This window comes from Catharus ustulatus, chromosome 11, assembly GCF_009819885.2.
Source record: "Catharus ustulatus isolate bCatUst1 chromosome 11, bCatUst1.pri.v2, whole genome shotgun sequence".
Lineage (NCBI taxonomy): Eukaryota > Metazoa > Chordata > Aves > Passeriformes > Turdidae > Catharus > Catharus ustulatus.
Window position 1 is genome coordinate 2,658,643 of NC_046231.1, and position 21,661 is coordinate 2,680,303.

The following is a 21,661-nucleotide window of genomic DNA, read 5'->3' on the forward strand; positions in this document are numbered from 1 at the left end:
GCACACACAGAGTTGGGATGTGCAGCCCCAGCCCAGCACAGGCACACACACAGCCGGGATGTGCAGCCCCAGCACAGCCCAGCCCAGCACACACAGCCGGGATGTGCAGCCCCAGCACAGCACAGCCCAGCACACACAGCCGGGTTGTGCAGCCCCAGCCCAGCACAGGCACACACACAGCCGGGATGTGCAGCCCCAGCCCAGCCCAGCACACACAGCCGGGATGTGCAGTCCCAGCCCAGCCCAGCACACACAGCCGGGATGTGTAGCCCCAGCACAGCACAGCCCAGGCACACACAGCCGGGATGTGCAGCCCCAGTACAGCCCAGCCCAGCACACACAGCCTGGATGTGCAGCCCCAGCCCAGCCCAGCACACACAGCCGGGATGTGCAGCCTCAGCCCAGCCCAGCCCAGCACACACAGCCGGGATGTGCAGCCCCAGCACAGCCCAGCCCAGCACACACAGCCGGGATGTGCAGCCCCAGCACAGCCCAGCCCAGGCACACACAGCCGGGATGTGCAGCCCCAGCACAGCCCAGCCCAGCCCAGCACACACAGCCGGGATGTGCAGCCCCAGCACAGCCCAGCCCAGCACACACAGCCGGTCCTTCCCCCGTCCCCTCGGGCAGCGCATGTGACGCGGCCGCCCGGAGGATCTGGGGGCAGATGAAAGCTGGCAGCTGTGGCTGCCTCGGGCGCTCCAGGCTGCCAAACAGGGCTTACAAACACGTTAGCTCAGCAGCAGAATTAAAGCCCTCATTCAGGTTTGTTTTGGAGTAAGAAACCAATGCGCACAGAGGGGATGGGGGGAAATTCGCCCTGCGGGCTCAAGCCTAAATACACCTTGACCTCCCCCCGCACAAGCTGCTATAGAGTCGAGCAGGCTTGACTAAGGGGCCGAATCATCTAAATAATAATTTGTGTTGTTGTCCAAGCAACCTCCTCAGTTTCTGACAAGCAGACACAGCTGACATTTGCTGCCCTCTACTTATTAAACAGGCAATCATATTCTAAAGTGCTGTTATTCAGCCAAATTAGCACAAAAGTAAATCTGTTGCAGTGTTCAGATAAGTTATGTGATTTTTCCACATTCACAGCTTGCTCCAAAGAATTTTTTTTCTTTTTTTCCCCCTGTCTATGCCAGTGTGATAAATTGTTCTAAAGAAGGTTGTTTCTACCTGAGGAAGACCCAGATTCAGAACACCACTGAAGCAAAAGGAGAACTCGAAATTCAGTCTTGACCTCTCCATTGCATAAACTGATCCTTTGTGTGTATATATATATATATTTATATATGTATTCACAGAGACAGAGAGTGTGTGTGTGTTTATATTTAAATAGATTTTAAAAAAATATAGATTCTTTCAGAAAAGGAACTATCATTGCATGCATTCCTCACTGATTCTTCTGGAACCTCTGGATGCAACTGTCAATACACAGGACAGGCAAACTCAAACCACCCTTATCACAAATCTTACATGCCAAACATGGAAAAGAACAGCTCCCTTATCTCTCCACTAAGCTTGGTTGTCCAGGCATCCAAAAGGGATTAGAAAGAGGGGGCTGCCACCCTCCACTCGTTTAAAATAAAAAAGCAGTAGGACTGGTTACTCCTACAGACATAGAAGGAAAACTACAGGAGATCTGAACATCTGAAGATTCTACTGTTACCACCTTCAAAAATTCATTTTACAAGAGGAAGTTCCTGCTGGAATATTTTGGTGAAATTCAGAAAAGCTAAGTCAGTTTCAGAAATTCTTTGCAAAAAGCTTTTACCATTCTAAACCCAAGTTTTGGAAATTCACATTCAAGTAGTCCTGTTGAGGCTACATCTTTCAACAGCCTTGTGTTGTGCCAGGCAGGACTCATCAGGGGGTCTGTGCTCTGGAAGGTGATGGAGACAACAGGGATGGGTTTCTCCTTCCCTACCACCTTTTTACTTTAAAAAAATGAAATCCATTAGGCAGAGCAGACTTTGTAACAGCTCTTTTGGAACTGTTCAAACACAACCCAAATATATTTCAAACCAGAACTAAACTCCACTTTGAAAATGAATCTTGAGTCTCCCTCACTAGTTTTACTTGAAAATTAAAGAGTACACAGTTATTTACAATTTTGTTAGGAAACATGAGAAAACAAGAAATAATCACAAAAAGAAAAGCCAACTTTTACAGGTGTGTACAACTCTTAGTTGTCTCATGCCCCCCATTCTCAGAGCACTAAAGCTTGCTTTCTTGCTCCTTTCTCCTATCACACGCACAGAGCCCCAGAATGGTCTGGCTTGGAAAGGAACTTAAAGATCCTCTCATTCAATGGGCAGGGACACCTTCCACTGCCCCAGGCTGCTCCAAGCCCTGTCCAGCCTGACCTTGGACACTGCCAGAGATCCAGGGGCAGCCACAGCTTCCCCATCCTCCCAAGAGAAGAGTTTTTTACAAATATCTAATCTAAACCTACTCTCTGTCAGTGTGAAGCCATTCTCCATTGTCCTGTGGCTCCAGGCCCTTGTAAATAGTCTCTCCATCTTTCCTGTCAGCTCCTCCAGGTACTGGAAGGTCACAGTTAGGTCACCCTGAAGCTCCTCTTCTCCAGGCTAAACAATCCCATGTTCACTGTCCCATTTTGTTTTGCATAAGCCCCTGATCTCTAAGCTATGCAGCCTCCTTTCTCCTGCTACTAACACCTCCCATAAAAGCCCCACAGGTCTGACATGGACCTTCACAGGGAACAAAACATGGATGCAATACATGGATCCTTCTCACACAAGGTACTCACATTGGTGTAAACCAAGTTCTAAGAATTTGTTTTCTAGATAGTAAGTATAAACAAAGATAAAGGAGTGTTCTCACTTCATACGATAAAGATGGTGGTATAAAAATAGTTTGTTACTTAAGAATGGCTGTGTATTTAGCTCCTCGATCAGTCAAACAGCATTTCCCGTTAAGAATGCTAAACCCAACAGTTTTCATCAGTCATGAAAAATAAGCATTCATGCTAACTAAACAAGAGCTGGGCCGTATGTGTATGTTGAAATAATGCATCACTATGGAATGTCACCAACTTGATTTTGTAGAAGAAAATTATTATGTTGGACAGCACTGGATTTAACTCAGATTTCTGGCAGACTAATACAGTAAGCTTGGGTCAAGCTTGGGTTAGACAAAAGATAAAAAAACCCCAGTCCTTGACTCAGCTCTAATTAATATAGATTTTACCTAAGCAGGAATAAATAATTTGACTCAGCTAGAAGATATTATGGCCTCTGATTCTGATACTATTCCTCTGATTCCCCAGCATTTTTCTGTCAATTATCCAGTTTCTGACTCTCTGTACAGCAAGGCTGACACCACATTTCAACTTCAGCCAGACAACTTGCCACAACTTCTGCTCTAAGTCCAGGAAAATAGGGTGGAATTGTCATCACCTTTGATTTTACAAAGAGATATGCAAGAAGTTCTGCTGAATAGTAAAACTGCCATTGACCAGAATTCTTCAGGACTTGAAGACCATCGCAGGGCAGTACCTCATCCTTGGAAATACAGGATATCTGGAAGACTTACACACCAAGATCCACATCTAATAAACTTATTTCTGTATACAGATTATTTTGTTTCCCCAGCCCCATTTGCACACAGAAATGTAATGCTGTGCCTCTCTTGTCCTTGGTTATAAGCTTTGTAATCAACTTCAATCATCAGAATTGGGGACTGTTACCATAACACACCTGTACATCTAAAGTAATATCTGCTAAAAGGAAAAAACCACAGCTAACATAAGCAATAAACTTGATTATGCAGCAGGACTTCCCAGGAGAGTATTTTGATTAATAAGGCAGGACCACTCCTTCTGAGGTGTGAGTTTAGTACCAACATTTTAGGTCATTGCAACAACTTTGTAACTTCAGAAAAATCTTCTACTCTGAAGCCAAGCCCAGGGCAGTGTTGCACAAGCTTAAACCAGATGGGAATGGTCAAAGCATTTTTCTGGGTACAAACAACTTTTGGTACAGGGGAAGTATAAAAAAAGTGACTGTTATCTGACTTCCTAAACTTACTGGCAGAAACACTCCATTCCTTCTGCATCACAGCTGTAGCATTAGTAACCTGATGCAAAAAACTGTTCATGAAATAACTCTGTTCTGCAGAATCAGTGTTGTCTAAACACTGCTTAATCATTACTTCAAGTATCACATTCATAGTTTTTTCTTCTTTCCATCTACTGACACTCAGATGGGTTAGACAGTTGTGTGGAAATTTAATTTAAATTTATTCCTGTTCAAGTGCACTATTTCTCAGTGGACTGTGTTATAAGAAACCAATTTAAGACAAGATTGTTGCTTTTGAATCAATATTTTTATGTCAGGTATGATAAAATAGAAAACTTACTTAAGACTTCTCATCACTGAGAGGCTGCTTTAGCAGTACAATCTTTAAGGACTTTGGCTTTGTTGAAAAGGTGAATAAATGAACTTGCCAAACAGAACAAAATCCTTTTCATTTGTTTTTCATTTTCAGTAATTATGATAACTGCAGTAAGCTATCATTTAAATATTTTAAAAGAAATCACTCCTACTGAGTTGATACATAAATATTAGTGTGGTGACAAGAACTTATTCAGTGTAAAGCTGTTTTCCTTTTGTAGTCACTAAGTATATGATGCTGGAGTTTCAGTAATTCTGCTACAAGTTAAGTTTTTCTGGGGGATTTAAAACCTCTAAGGCAATTTTAGAACCACATAACACATACATCATAGGAGATACATATTGCATTATTTTGATGAGAAGGATCCTATAGCTTCTTCTAGAACTCCATCTGCTAACAGTCCATGTTTTACTGCATAGAATTCAGAAAAGGATAGAGGCCAAAGTCTAAACCTCAGCCCAGCAAGGCTCTTGTTCCAGAGGACACTGCAGACATGGAGGATGCAGCACCCAAGGCCAGTGGTTACCACAATGTGCTGCCCTTCTGGGAGCATGGAAAAGGCTCTGTCTGCCCTGCTCCTGCAGGAACCCAGCACTCCCAAAGCTCCTGGTCAGGGGAACACCTCCATGCCCTCTCAATGCACAAAAGGACCTCAACTAGCCCCAGGCAGCTGGGCCAGCTCTGCTGACAAGGGCACACCAAGGGCTGTCTTGTGCTTTCCCCAGCATCCCAAGGCTTCTGGGATAGACAGCAACAAGTGTCCTAGGTTACAACGTAAAGATGCACCCAAAAGTATGTATTCTATCACTATCTGCTGAAGCCAGGTAGGGCAGTGATCCTTATCTCCATGTGAGATATCTTCTGTTAATGGGCCAGCTGTTAAAATCCAGGCAGGGAAATGTTTTTGATCTTTCCCACAGCCCATCCTTCCTCCAGGAGATATCTCCTGTTAATGGGCCTTTGAGTCTCACTGCATGACTGATAAAATTCCATCATCCCATTGGGAGATGCTCCATCCAGGGGGAGGGGCTAAGCCTTTCCTACCTAGATAAAAACTGAGATTTGGATCACCAAGGCAGCCCTTACCCACTGGTTTCCGGAGAACAAGAGCTACCAGACCTTTCTACAGGATCACTGCTTCAACAAGAGCACTCCGTCCAGACTGCTACCACCACCCTAACTAGTGGGGTGTCAGGTTGTACTCTGACTCTGGCAGTGGTTTTTCTTTTGTACTATTGCATGTATTTTATTTCTTCTCTTTTTTCCTATTAAACTGTATTTCTGACTTGGAGTCTCTCACTGGTTTTGCTTTCAATCCATTAGAATAGGTCAGAGACTTCCCTTGCATGGCTGATGAGCACATCTGAGAAGAGATTTTCACTGGGTGTTATCTAACCTCATCTGGAGCCTGGATACATGCCCAGACATTTATGGTGTCTGGTTTAAGTTTTCCTTATTATGCCACATTCTTGGTTAGTGGTGACACAAAAGTTTGAACCAAGTTCATCTCTCAGAGTCAAGCTCAACGACTCGACTTCTAAATAAAAACATTTTTTAGACAATAGACCCTGATATGCAGAACACCCCTGACAGAAAGGATGTGGGAGATCTTACCCTCCCTACCTTTCTTTTAAACCATTTCTATCATTAATTACCAGGTGTTGATTCAGATATCCCTAATCTTGAACTATTCCTGATATCAGTTACATGGCCTGTTTTATGTTCTGTTTAATGAAGCTTTTTAAGGAAATTAGAGAACTCGTAATTTCTTTAACCTACATTTTTGACTTCCAGACGACATAAATCAGTGTATTTCCTAAAGCTTGATTTTAAAAGCTTTAGTCATGCTTTGTTCATTGAAGCTTATCAGGGTTAGTTTAGTAAAACTTAGTTTCAGTGATTTTCTAATCACACTTCTGCAACAGCAGTTCTCTGCAAAAACTTAACTGTGTTGGCTAAAATGGAAAATTCCACTGCTTATGATTAATATCCTGCTTAGGAGTAATTACAACAATTAATAAAAAAGGTTAATTAAAATCATTAATTAGAAAAAATTATTAGGAAAGATATAATTTCCAACAAAACAGATACTACTTGCAAATGATGCTGTTTCTTACATTAAGTTGTACCAAGTCAGACATCTCAGAATTTGTTACAAAGCAATGCAACAAGTAATAGCTGAAAAGACTCATTTTTCCCTGAAATAGTCTCAATGCAAAATATTTTTCAGTAGTTTATTAAATAGGTTTACCATTGAAACAATCTCATGCTGTCCAGTGAAAAAAGGCTGTACCAGCTTAGAAGTGTAAAAGCAAATGTAGAGTTTTGAGCAATAGAGTCCTCCACAGGCACATTTTGCTACTGCTTTCACTCAAGTCCATTTGAAGCAAGTTAATACCAAAGCAAAATAAGTCACTTAAACTGAAACCAGAGTCAGTTTGCACTGACTTAACTGAAACAGTTAAAAGAGTCTGGGTGTGAATGAAACCTGACTGTTATGTCTCTCTCTGTAATAAGTCCCCATGTAGACGGGCCTTCCCTTTGTTTGGGTAAGTATTTAAATGCAGTTTAAACTTGATTTATATCAATTTGGTTTAAATAATATGCACAGTAGTTTAATAAATTGATCAATACAGAGTTAGAGGGAAAAAAGCAATCTTCACCTAATCAAATTAATTTTAAAATGTGTTCAAAGGATTCCACTTACACTGTCTTCATGGCGTTAAGAAGCAAAGAGAAAACTTTCAACTGGTAGACATTCTGTGAAGGAAATTGAGCTAATCTTTTTTTTCTTCTTAAATTAGGAAGAAAAGCAGAGTATTACAGAATGAAGACGCCAAAATATCCATAAATGAGAATGTTTTGGAACAAATACTCTTTCCTAATTTTCTTTCTTTCCTCTTCATCCTATTATTCCTTGTATTGGTACCTTGATTTTACAATCCACAACAGCATTTTCCAGAGTTCCTTCAATGTTTTGAATAATTTTTACCTTTTAAGGAAAGATTTAGAAGACTTCAAATTATTTCTTTTGGTACTTCACTTTCTCTCTCTGATTTCTCTCACTAGTGTCACTGTTCAAACTGATTGAATCCTGAACCATTATCCATTTTCAGAACACAATAATGGTATTATCAGCTGTTTTGCTGGGATGAAGAAACAAGCTATCTGACAATCATATCATTAAACAAGTAGCACAAGCTAGAAGAACTGCAGGTTTCCTGGGTGCCTTCTTTGTGCTTTTTAAAACACAACCTAACACCACTTTACTCCAGGCCACACGAATATCTGCAATAAAGATCTTCAGGTAACATTCAAGACACAGAAATCATGGAATCACAGCTTCAAATCCAGCTTATTATTGAAGTTGACAGTATCTTATTCATCAGCTTCTACAAAAGAAACACAATTTGTCTCTGAGCTACAGGTAGGCATATAAGCACACTGAAGAATAGTCCAGCTCGCAGTGAAGTTTTGAAATTTTTGATGTTTTTATTGGCATTGATTCAAAACTTTTTATTCCAAATGACAAAGCCGTGCCAAAGACGGTTTTTCTAATCAACCTTTTATACTATAAAATGATTTTTTTTTTTTTATTTTGGCCGTGCCAATCATTTGAGATGTCAACAATATATCCAATATCCAGTGCAGAAAAATAATATGAACAATCTTAAAACAACATCTTGCCAGTACCATGCCACACTCCCCTTTGCAAAAGAAAATGTTTTTGCTAACTAAATTTGAATATTTCAAGTGAAAGTCTCTAGAGCTTTAGAACCCTGATTACTAAAACCAGAGACTGATGCAGTAGCAATGCATTTAATCCCAGCTCTGCTCACTGCAGCACGGCACCTTTGGTTCTCAGCTCAACAGCCCTTTCTGCCTGCCATCAATTGCTCTCAGAAATCTGATTCTTCCTTTGCATACACTGGTTACATACAAAACACAAGTACTATTAAAATCCTACTTCTTTTCCTGCCAAATAACTTGATTACTCCATTTCATTTCAATACTTGCTTGACAAATCCAAGTCTGGAAACACTAAGGCCTGGTCTAATGTTTACAAGAACTCATTTCAGCAAGTCTTAACCACAGAATGAAACGAAGACAAATAAAACTCATCAACGTATTTGGATTTTTTTGACTCTTATATACATAAAATCTGTGTAGCTAACGGGACTCCAGAATACTGCCAAGAGGGAAACAAGGCAGGAAGAACAGGTCAATACAAAAGAACTTGCTATATGCATTTTTCTGTATATCTTACCTTCCAGTGCATAATTATTACCTGCTAATGTGCATATCCAAACAAGGTGGCTAAAAAAGAATGGCATCATTTTGCTGAAATTGCTTTCAACTGATGGATTTTTTAATCTTTCTAATTGATTTAAGTTGCATCCCAATTCTAAGGCATGAGATGCCTTAAGCAAAGGACAGTCACTCATTTAGAGCAAATTAAGGTACTCTTAGAGTAACACATCACAACTTCATAGAAAATTATTGGATATTTTTTAGATTATTGTAATTTAGACAAATGAGTAAACAGTCCACTGAATCACAGGGTAGAGAAAATGATTGGCAATTACATTACTTGAAAGAATGTTACCAGAACAAAATTGTTAAGTAGCACATTTCTAAGAAAGCGACATTTTACAAAAAGACAAAGACATATATTTTCCACCAAAATCTAGAGCTGCTGTCATCAACAACCCAACAAAAGCTACAGCTACCTAAAATGGAAATGAAAATGTAATGTATGGAAATATTCTCTTATAAAATCTCCTTAGGCTTCACATGTATTAATGTATTAGTTTGCAAACATTAAGATCAAAGGCAAAGCAACAAATACATCCTAAAAAGTTTTTAGTCAGATTTTTATTAACGATATACAAGTAGCAAGGCATAAAAAATTAATATGTTCAAGCCTTGAAATGTCAAGTGTAATGATCTCTAGCTCTGCTTACCTCCTTTGCTTTTTGTTTCAGTCTAGCTTGCTCTGGGTCTTCTTGCCTTGAGCGACTCTACATGTTTAAAAAAAATGGGGAAAAAAGGTTAACAGATGGTTTAAGAACCCCTCATCTTTTGCTAAGTTAAAAAATAGCAAATAAATAGGAACAAGATACAAGGTATCAAACATGGGACACTCAAATCGATAGAAGTGCAATTTCAAACCCATAAATCTCACCCAAAAGACTGTTAAATGTTCAGTTGTAAATGAGATGTAATCAAGATTTGAATTTTAAAAAACAACTGAACCAACCAACCATAAAAAAAACCAAAAAAGCAAAAAAAAACCACCTCAAACCAACCAACCAACAAAATGACAAAAAAAAAAACCAACCAAAAAAAAAAAAACCACCAACCCAACCATGTTTTTGCAAATGTAAAAGTTTCCATACAGCTTTAGATTTCAATTATTTAATACAAACAAATTCAAGCATCCAAGATCAGAAGTTACACCCTTTCCATTATCTGAACTTTTAAATTTAAGTCCTTACATTCATGTATTTTAAAATTTACTGTTTGCAAATAAGCTTGTATTTAGCTCTTGGTAGGGAATGTGAAGAAAATCATTGCAGAGCTGCCCTCACAACAGGTAACTCTTTATTATAAATATGTTACTATTCCATATGAGCTTACTTTGAGAGCAGCATAGAAATACACTCTGTTAAACCCATTAATGCACTACTAATAATATTAATGCTATCATTTTAAAAACTGGATTAATATTGCTAAATGACAACTTTTGCATTTTCCTTCCAAACCAGGAACACCTCTAAAAGCAGATCATTTAATTGCAGTAACAACCTGTAACATTTCTTTAGACAGACTATTTAATAACTACATGTTAAAAACCATTAAATTTTTATTTGTGCTCACTACATATTCTCAGATTGATGAAATTCAAAACTCAAGAGGCACATCATACACAGATTATACTTTTATAAACAAGTGATAGGTCAGCATTTAGCAAATGTTGCATAAAAAGTTGTAAGAAGCTTCAATAAAACTGGTGGATACATGGAAAACTGTTGTTCCTGATACCTGAGACATGTAGTAGTTCTACTTCAGTACTTCTTTGAGATTTAAAGTGATAGAATTCACACAACTCATAAAGGAGTGTCTGTGCCCTATCCTATCTATTGCTCTAATTAACGCTGTGCTGAAGATACACCTGAAACTTGAAAGACTGTTAGTCTGCAAACTTACATGTTCTCAGATTTTTTTTTTTTGGTGTTTAATTTTTTCATTTCAGTTTTTTCTGGTCAGAATTCAAAAATCCATTAAGAAAACCAAAGGGAAGATAAGTTTCAAGGGTTTACACTTAAAATGGTTGTGTACTCTTTTTGATACACCTGGAGAGTGCCTTGATTTGGCACAGAATTCTGTATCCTTTGTCCTGTTAAGTTTTGTGGGTTTGTGGTTTTTGTGGGTTTGGTTGGCTTTTTTTGAACCTGCATTATTTTTTTTTCAGCTAACAGAGCACACCTATAAAACACAATGCTGATAACACAGGGTGACATTAAATAATAATGGGATTTTTAGATGTGCTTAACTCTTCCCCTGTGCACATCAGCTTCACCTCCTAACAGCATACACAAGTGCTTTTGTGTCTGTTGGCATGAGAGGTTGTTGGACAGGAGCAAAGCAATGACAAATTGAAATATGAGATAGCCATGACCAAATCAGACTCTTGTGCTGCAGTTGTGCCAACCAAGGAAGAAACTCCATCTCAACACAGGCTGAGTGGCCAGACAAAAAGAATGTAGATAATGTGACCTAGTTAACGTTCAAAGGACAAAAACGTATTTCATGAAATCTGTGGGTTTGCCAGAGAGCTGGGTTTCTAATCAACACAGCAATTACTAAGAACTTGGTTATATTTATACCTATTAGGTTAAAAAGCAAACTACCAAAACCCCAGCCAGTGAGCTGCTTCTCTAGGACATGGGCTCAGGTCAGTAGTTATGAACTGAGCTGAACAAGGTCCTTGCTGTCATTCTGCAACAACAATTCAACCATCAGAGCCTCAGTTTCTCCATAGGATGTATGGAAAAGCATATTTAGCCCTTTCATGGGTTTTGATGATAAATTTATGAATGCACAATGAACTTCTGTTGCCTTGTGAGCCTCACAGACAAAGCAGTACAGAAACACAAAGTGTTGTTATACTACTGTAGGAAGCTGAAAATTCGCCAAATGCAAAGTACAAGTTAAAAGCACGTCAGCTTTAGGAGAAAGAGTGTCCTGAGAGAATCCAGCTAAAACTTCTAATATTGTTACAAACTTTCTACAAGGAAATGATAGAATCCTGGAAAACACACCAGATGTACAGTGTGTTTGGGGACGTGCTAAGAAAAATTAAAGCAGAAGATGCAAAGTAACATTGCAATTTCCTGGGCTCCACAAGTGAAGGAAAAACTCTTCAAGTGCTACAGAGTAAAGTAACATATAAAAGTTACTTTTAAAGGGACTTTTACTTTCTTCCCCAGAAATGGACCAAATAAGAGCAGATCTGGAGTTCAGGATAATCTCAACATGCAAAAGCAAATCACCTGCTCTGTGTAAACCTCCAGCTTGTTCACAGTAAAAATATGATAAAAATTATTGCAGAGGTAAAAACAGGTACTGAACTCCTGAACAATATCAAATACGGAAATCTTGTTTCAAAAATGAAGATCTAAAACACTAGGTGAAGTTAAATATATAACCCAGGTTGAAGGTGAAGATACAGCAACTTTTACATTTAGAATAATGCAATGATTTTCTAGTTACTGCTTGAATCCATGCCAAAGAGTTTTTCCAAAGAATCCAGGCTAGTTCTTGTTTCAAACAAGCAGAATTCCAACTTTGCATTGGATGTATCACTACTGCTAAAAAAATTAAGAAATTTAACTCTTGTGTTCAGATAAACTGTAACAGATTTTTTTAAACAGCAGATTTGTATAATACTTTCCTGTTGGATACCATGCCAGTAAGCTTCAGAAATAAAATCATCAGCATATGGAGGCAAAAATGTATTAAAGGACAAGTACAAACATCAACTATTTCATTAATTCTTCACCTTATGATCTAATGTAAATTAAAAAAGGCTTCAGCGATGCTCATACAACACAGATTAAAGCAAATATAAGCAAATGCAAATGTCAAGCTTAAGAGAGGTGCTTAAATAAGCTTTAGAAATGTCACTGGATTCCCTTTACACTCCATTCCACACATGAACATCTCTCCCTTCCTCAGAAGAGTTTGCAGAATTTTGCTGCTGCTCAGCTCTTGTAGTACTTGTCTACATGTCAACATCATCAAGCAATTATTTGAGTATTTTACGTTTACTCTTGTCAAGCTACTCACTAATCATTCCTAGCTTTTTTAATTGCTAGGATTTAAATCTTAAATTCTAAACTTTTTTCTTACAGTTAATTCCTATTTGGGGTTTTCTCTTCCTTTCTCCTTTCTCTCTAACATCCAAATCCTAACATGCAACACTTCACCTGTTCTGTGAAACATGCTTTTCCAAAATCTTTTAAGGCACCAATATTTTCTTCCTCTAAAGCTTTACAAACTCCCACTAATCAGAGAACCCACCAAACCAAATACTTTCAAGGATTTTATCACAATTCCTTTGCCTTCCCCTCCCTGTTCATCATGTGTAGGTCTGAAAATAAAGCAGGCTGCATTTTTGTAATGTATTTTCCTATTGATGAATAAACACCTTTAGAAGCAAGCAAGCTTCCCATAGTAATTTTAGAGAAACCCATGACTGATCCTAAGCAGATAATACACTTTTAAATATATTAAATGCTGTCTCCTACTGAGAATGTATTCAGTAAACCAGGTTTATTAACATTTCTCCCAAACACCAGCTATTTTACTAGACCAGACAACCTGATATTTTAATTGTGAAGAACTAAAGTGCTTTGTGTTAGAGAGTTCTTTATCTGGAAGCTGAAAACTGCATAGATCACATTAGGTCTATGGAAATATTGGACTTCCAAAGTATGAAAAGCAGCATATGTTAAATGTGTGTATTCAAAACAACAGAAATGAGGAGTTTCATTTACATGTTACCAAACTCCCTAATGTTCCAAACCTCAGCTCTTCCTCTGGCTCGTGTTAAGGCAGGAGGCCACAAAAAGACATATCTAATTACACATGGAAGTGTAGTTTTAAGGGTATTTCAGATTTCATAGAATTGTCTTAAATTTAAAATTTTAAGGGTATTTATAACCCATCCATACTTATAAACATGCACCAATTTTTTAAGAATTGGAGCATACTCTGCATCTAGGCAGATGGACAGACTGAAACTACTTCTGATGGGTTTTGTTATCATAATAGTTCAATACTTTGCTTGATTATTAACATTGAAGTTGCACTGTTGCTACACTTTTGATCCACTAACAAAATAAGTTTTCTGTTTAGATTTTAAGGACTTTAAAGCCTCAGCTTGTTACTCCTGTGTTGGGAAATGTCTCACAGGATCTCTCCTGCATTTAGCTACATCTGATCCCAGCTAAGGCACTTGCAGCTCTACTGTCCCTTATCAATATATACACTGGGGGTCTCTAATGCCTCAAACTCCTCATTTTTCATTAAATAAAGTTAAGAGACACCACTGCAGGTGCTGTACTATTGAGAACCACTGCTGTGCCAACCGTTTCAATTTTAAACCTATTTTTCCCCATTGATGACATTAGAACTTCACCCACGGCTGTACCAGCTTATAACTTTCACTTTTAATTAAAGAAATTAAATTGGCAACATGAAACACTTTGCTTTTACATTAGCTTTGTTAATAAAAAGTGAAAGTTAAAAGCATCATAGCTGAGGGTAAAATGCTGCTCAGTGTTACAACCATGGTGAGGTGGAATGCAAAAGCACAGGTCTGAAAAATGATCTATATAAAAATCATTAAAATTGCAGAAAAAAACTCCTAAAAATTCAGAAAATTATCTCAACACAACAATTCCCATTTTGCTCTGCTCTCATCAGAAGTGAGTTCCAAGTGCTGATGCACACAGGAGGTTGCATTGAATCCCCTGCTCTCAGGAGAGAGGGAAAGGAGTAAAGGGAATGAGAGCTGAACTCACACTCAGGGAGCAGCCCCTCCAAGAGCTGCTCATCACAGAGCACATGTGCAAGGAAATCTGCAGCTCCAAACTTCAGTGATATCTCCACTATAAAAGCCCTTCAGCCCAGAGTGCTACCCAATCATCCATAAATGCTCATTTACAAACAACTCGCAACATAATTTCCCATTTACTTACATAAATTTTCTTTTCACAGAACAGATCTTGCTGCTGTGATAGTTGTATTTAAGATCTCAGAACCTGACAGACTTGTGCTACTAATACATAACACTCAAAGTAAGAGACTAATTGAATGCATATATTGAACACTAAATTTCAACATTAATTTTATAATAAAATACATTCAGCCAGTTTGAATAGATCAATTAATACACTAATTTTGATCCACTTTATCATAGATTATAACACAGAAATATCATTCATTCATTTTCTGAGAAGCAGGACAAGCCCAAGCTGTAACTCTTTACTGTCACCACTCTCTGCATAAAAAACCAATTCAGAAATAAAAACAACAAAACAACAACAAATCAGCTACAACCTCCTACTCCTTCTGTAGCCAGAAATATTCCCATCATTAGCCCAGAATCAGAACTTCATTCAGCTTGACAGACTCCACCTGCATTTTCCATGTTTTAGAAATAGCTATGAAAGCAGTAAGAACACAGATTTACTACAATAACACCAGTGCTTTGTTGGGTTTGGTTTGGGTTTGTTTTCTTGTTGGTTTGTTGGGGTTTTTTTTAGAAAATCCGCACGAGACACACCATGTCAAATGTAAAGGTAAATTCCTCAAGTGATTTTAGTCTGGCTTTTGACCTTTCTGCAGCCTTAAGACTCTCCTGAGTACTGCCTGTACCATCCCCAAAGGCCCAGAGAGGATGTCTGGTTCTGCACACACCTGGCAACAACAGCCAGTGGCTCTTACTGGCAAAACAAACCAGGGCCAAGAGTTGACTCTCCCAAATATTTCCTTTAAACAGACTGTGCTCTGGATATGTGTTTATACACAAGATGGTCCCTCCTTGTGCCATTTTTTTTTTCACCTGTGATGCTTATTTGAGGAAAGAAACCCAAAATGAGTGACAAGCAAGGCAGTTCAGTCCCTCCCTGCACAGTTTCTTCCTTTTGACACATCACATTTTCTGGGGGCTTGAGACAGCAAGCAGGAGGTGACTGGATCTCAGTTTGGGGATCAAGATGCCTTTAAACACTTCTACAATAAAAATAGTTACTAGAAAGTAAATTAGAGAAAAGCTTTGGGCCACATGTTCAAGGCTGGTATGGGAATGCTGTGGAGTGTTTTGGAATGCTGTGGAACACTCTGAAACATTGTGGAATATGATGCAGGATCTCTGAAATGCAGGAGGTCATTCTTGCTCCTGAGACAGTATAGTAGAAGTTTCAGTTTTTAGATTTTTATTGTAAAAGAAATTGTATGTTGCATTGCTACTACAGAATACCATGATTTTTCCTTTCAAGTTTGCCTTCCTCCAAAATATCTCACTGGAATGAGAACATCACTCACAATGATTCTGAGCCCGTGATATGAAGTTTCTATTTCTCAAGTATTTCCCAGGCATGGAACATAAGATTTTGTAAAATTCTCTCATTTAACAAGTTAAATAATACTGCTATTTTGTTTCAAAGACACCTGTACAGCTAACTTTAACTTTAGTGACTCTTCTCAGAATGTCAAAAATCACAGTTTTTGAAACTTGACTTTGTTTTCCTTTTACCTTCTCATCTGATTTGATCTCTCCTTCTCCAAAAACATTTCCTGAAGCAAAACCCAAGCCCATCTGAGTGCTTACAAATTTTGCAATTTGTAAGCAGATTGATTAATTTTGTAACAACTGAAATTACGGTTGCAGATCAACCAGAACACTTGTGTCAAATATTTTCCTTTCTCCTCCTAAAGAAACCCAGCTACCACCCAAAACAAGAGAAACCTGCAAACCTGACACTTTCTTTAGCCATCATTTACCTTTTTTTATTTACCTTTTTTTTACCCCTTACTGAACTGCACTGCTAAATTACCAGATCAAAGACTCATGTGCCTCCCCTCTGATTTCAACCTATTCCTTAATTTTCATTATCTTCTCCATTGATTATCCTGTTACTAAGTAGATTATTTAACACCATCTGCTTCAATGCCCAAAACATGTCCTTCACTATTTTATTCTTTGTCAAAACCTAGACTTTGGCTGTTAACAAGGCTCCTAAGTGCAAATAATGTAAAAAAAAATTTTCACTGTGCAAGTTCAACCTTTTTATGCTCCTCCATACGAGACAGTAGATGAGGTACCACCAGCAGAAAGTTTTGAAACTTTGACTTAAATGGTTCTGCTTAGTAACCTTAAAAACATTGTTGCACAATAACCTGTCAAAACACTTCCAAGATAAAAGACCAGCTGTCTCTAAAAGGCACATTAATAAGTTGCAGTTATAAATAAATATGAATTTCAGATTTAAACATCTGTAGCAAGGAAAACAGAAACAGAAACTTCACTTTAAACCCCGATGTTTTTTTATATTTTAAAGACAGCACTGTCAAGGTGACAAAGGTGCTGTGACTGGGGGAACAATGCCTTTGCATGATGGATATTTGAGTCTCAGAGCATCTCCTCCTTTGCAGACACAAACACCACCAGGCACAGACAGACAGAAGTGGGTACTGATGGGCATCACTTCACCAGGCAGCTGGAGCAGATTTGAACTGTGGCCACTTCATGACAGTGACTGCAACCTTCCCATAAGGGCTGAGATCTCCTCAGACAAGGCATGTTCACAAAACACCAAAAAACCCAAAATTCTAGGTAAGGAGTAAGTACACAGAAATTCAGAATAAAGACCTCAACAAATATCACTGTTCATGTACAGGTGCTTTTGCATTTGAGCAGCACCAGAGAATCCAAGGAAATAATGTAAAATCTATTATTTAGAATAAAAAATTGTAATCTGACCATATTTTGCCAAACCCCATCCTACATAAGCCTTGCAATAGGTCACCATCCATCAGAACAGACTGGGGAGCACCAGCTGAACTAAGCAAGCTCAGTTTCAAACTGGCATTTACACCTAAATCACAACATTGCATAAGCACCTTCCACGGGATCCACAGCATTTTCTACTTCTCTCTCTGAACATTTATACTGATAAATCAGCACTGCTGATGGTTGAACTGTGCTTTGCTTTTGGATTTTTAATACCTTCATTTATTTTTCACCTTCATGTGTTTTTATAGTATACTATGCATTTCTTGCAAGCTGTCTCCTGGTTATGGAAGATGAAATATGCATTCAATAATTTCATTAAGGCAATCTTTTTCAAATAAATTAGGGGATTCTTTTACTTTTTTGTTGTTGTTGTGGAAGTCTTTAATTTGCTCTTCCTGTATTTTATAGGAATCAAACTTGATGTTTGTGTATTTATTTCCTAAATTTAAATTTCCTAAATTATATTATCCAAGACTGAAACAACAACAAAAAAACCCTGTCCAAAACACAGAATATCAATTCATAAAGGAATTCAGGTTGGGAGGAACACCAGGAGGTACTCTAACCCAATGTCAGACCAGCCTGCATAAGGCTTTGTGCAGTCAGGGAAACATTTCTGAACTGAGGACTAAAAGCTACTGCATTTTTCTCAATGTCTGTTAAAAAAAACAGCCAACGTAACTAACAAGCAGCAGGATACACAGAAAATTATTCACTAAGATGTAGTCACTGAATGGAGAGAACAGGATAAAAAACAAATAAGCATTTCTTTATTTTTAATAAATAAGAATTAAGAATGAAAACAGCAAATACATTTTCATCAAAACATTTAAAGAGTATTTATGTTGTGCAAAACTTTGTGGAATATTTAATAATGTGAACAATTATAAATTGAGAGTACAAACAGGATAAATTAAAATAGCCTAATTGAGAACTAGATTTCTAAATAAGTACGGTTTGGGTTTGGTTTTTTTAAATCTTTCAAATTGTGAACATTAATGGCATAAATTAAAAATGAAATGAAATCAAAATCAGGGGCCTGTGTTACAACTGAACATTGAGTTGTTCAGTATAATTTCTTCAGAACATACAATAAATAACTCCATGAAGATTCAAATACCAAAAAAAAGGATAACTAAGGGATAAACTTATTTGCAGTTAGATATGATATATATCATTAAATTTACAGTTACAGGCAGGAGACCTATGTTCTCTTAAAACAGCATTATGAGTTTGTTCTATTGCACCTATGAACTCTCAGTCTCTGGAATTAAAGTTACAAGGAAACAAGTCTTGAGTTAAGTGAAGCCAGGCATGAATCAATCAAATATTGCAGTTATAGAGAAGCAACTGGAACACATTTAAATGATGATGAACAAATGAACAAAACTATTTAAAAACAAAGTCTAAAAACCAAAGAAGTATAAAGCCTCTAAAAAAATTCATCAGAATTTACTGAATTTGTTTAAAGACCAGAAGCATCAGCTATGATTCTCCAGCAGCAGAGAAACCTTTGGCATCTATTAAATTTCAAAGGCAATTGTAAAAATAATTTCACAGAATTATTCTGAAAGTGTTAGCCACTGTCTCCTGTATTTCTAAGAACTTATCAAGTTTGGAGTTGTATGTTGAAAAGACAGAGGCATTCCCAGGAAGGTGGTTCTGGAGTCAGCACAGAGCAGAGCCTGACCCACGGTTCAAGGTGTGATGTCACACCAACAGTACCTTTCTTACTGTAAGAAACAAAATGTGCTTATGAAACACATGGCACAAAATTAAATAATTGTCTGAAGGCTATGGATTGCTAAGTAGAAGTGATACCTTGGCAGCCTTCAGCAAGATTTCCCTCTCATGTTCATCTTTCCTTTGCTTTTCCAAGCGCTCCAACTGTTCAAAGAACTTGAGCTGTGATCGGACATCTGTGGCTTGTTCGTACCATTCATCATCCTGCAAAACAGGGACAGCCCTTTAGAAAAACAGCACTTCATCAAGACCATGCATTGAAAGGTGTTACACATTCAAATCTTTCCATTGTGCTAACAATAAAAAGAAAAAAAATTTTTTAGGCTCGGGGTAATGAAGCCAGCCTACAGTTAATAATGCAGTGAGAATCTGATAGTATCTAAGCAATTAAAAAAAAAAAAGGATTGATTTATCAGCATCAGATATGCAAGTTAAAAAAAGTAAAACCAAATGACTTAATGATAGAAAATAGCTAAAACTTTAAAATTTTTTGCTTAACTTTACTACTGAATAATCTTAGCTATAGTTTATAACCAGGCTCATAATTCCTGTATTTGTGCTAATCTTGAACTAGTAACAGACTTTCCCAAGATGCAGCATTACAAAAGCATTAAAGCTAAAAACTCATTTGAAAATAAGCCTCTAACTCCAATTAAAACAGAAGCTTATTACAACTAAGAGCATGCAAGTTTTCCTAGCACACAGCAACCAAGGAGAGTTTATTGCATGAGCCACATGGAGAAAACTCAGAATGTCAGTCAGAAAAATCAGTTATCCACATTACTTTCATCCCATTTATTAACTTAATGTTTTCCTTTCTGACTACCATACTATGAAATCAAAGAATAGCATTAACTAAGAAAAATGAATGACAATGCTACATTTCAATCAGAGGCAGCACTACTTCTTTTTTCCTAAGGATCTTTTGAGACATTATTTTAAATGCTTCTTTTGCTTAACATGGACTAAGCAAACTGTTTTCTTCTCAGACACCCTCCTGGAGAGAAGGAAGGATTTAACATTTCTGAAGATGATAAAGAACACTGAAAAGAAACAAGAATATTTTACTTTTAATCCAATATAGTAGAATACACCCATCAATTGCAATGAAATATCTAAGTGCAGGTACTAATCAGGAAGAGTGGCCTTTATTTTTTAATCCATTTTTCTATCACAATGATGTTGATTATAGTCACATATTTCAGAGATTATTATTTCCGCAAATATCACATAGAATTAGTCCAACCATGACTCAGGTTCTGAGATCCCCAGGCTGGGAAATAGGTGGGCTAAGACACAGTCCAAAGCTGTTTGACTAGACTGCCACTCCAGGAATACAAAAAAGTACACCACAAAACCAGAGATAGTCAACATATATTTATGCTAAAGAAATCTAAACACAGCTTAGACAACACACAACCAGTTATTGCCTTTGACACCAGTCTAACAACTCTAATAACTAACAAACATGTTACTTCTACAGGAAAAGATATTTCAAATATATCAACAAAGATGTTTGATTCATTTGACTATCAAACTGGTTTGTAGATTTTTATTTAAATTTCTCCCTGGTTTGAGATATCAAAATTGTTTCAGGAATACAATCACTAACAAAAGAATCAGTAGTTTTTTACCTGTAATTTTTTTTTAATAGAAAATCATGTTTAATTACAGTGAAGAATTTACACCTGAATTCTTTAGTTGCTAATCTTTTGTAAAATATTTTTCACATCCAGAAAAGTTACTATAGATTCCTAAATACCAAAGCAATTTTGATCCAATTCCTGCATACCCTGAACAAAAAAAGGAGCTATTGGGAATCAGGTCTTAGTCACAACCCATGAGCAGAAACAGCTTAGCACGTGCTCCATGCCTGAACAGAGTCAATTCTAGCCCCAAACTGCCCCAGAGAGAAGATGGGCTGGCAGGCAGGTGCACCACCCCAGCAGCCCAGGGAAGCTGTGTGCAGGAAGCAGACTGTGGCTGTGCCCAGGGCACACTTACTTTGTACGACTCCATCCGGTGCTGGGTTATCACTGTCACTTTCTCTAGCACTGCTCTTAATCTGTTCTGTGTAGCATGGGAAATAAAAGTAACCACCTCAGCTGGCACATCAGTAATTCCTAGTTTTTTAGCTAAAGCAAAAAAAAACAAAACACAACAGAATTAGCTTACCTCCCATAGAAAAAAAAACCCAAAACACAAACAAAGCTCTAAAGGACTTTACATCACAATTTCATTTTCCTGAATAGAAAAATCCATTACAGTGTATTTATGTGGCTTATGTGTATTGGTGACACACTCTTGACACCCTGAAAAGGGTGTGACTCTACAAGTTTAAAAGAGAAATCAGAGAATTTATTTAACAGTTGAAAGCATTTAAGAACTTCTCTGAAGTTTAGCTTAGCA

At 37.7% G+C, this 21,661-nt stretch overlaps 1 protein-coding gene across 1 annotated transcript in view; it reads right to left on the bottom strand.

Moving 5' to 3' along the window:
• The window catches only part of LOC117001466 (transcription initiation factor TFIID subunit 4-like), a 146,582-nt gene that overhangs the window by 58,942 nt on the left and 65,979 nt on the right, over window positions 1–21,661 (bottom strand). The window contains exons 12-14 of the mRNA XM_042779638.1: window positions 21,257–21,387; window positions 19,331–19,456; window positions 9,387–9,443 (exon numbers count right to left, since the gene is read on the bottom strand). Coding sequence (XP_042635572.1) covers window positions 9,387–9,443; window positions 19,331–19,456; window positions 21,257–21,387 — 314 coding nt within the window. The remainder of the gene's footprint in view (window positions 1–9,386; window positions 9,444–19,330; window positions 19,457–21,256; window positions 21,388–21,661) is intronic.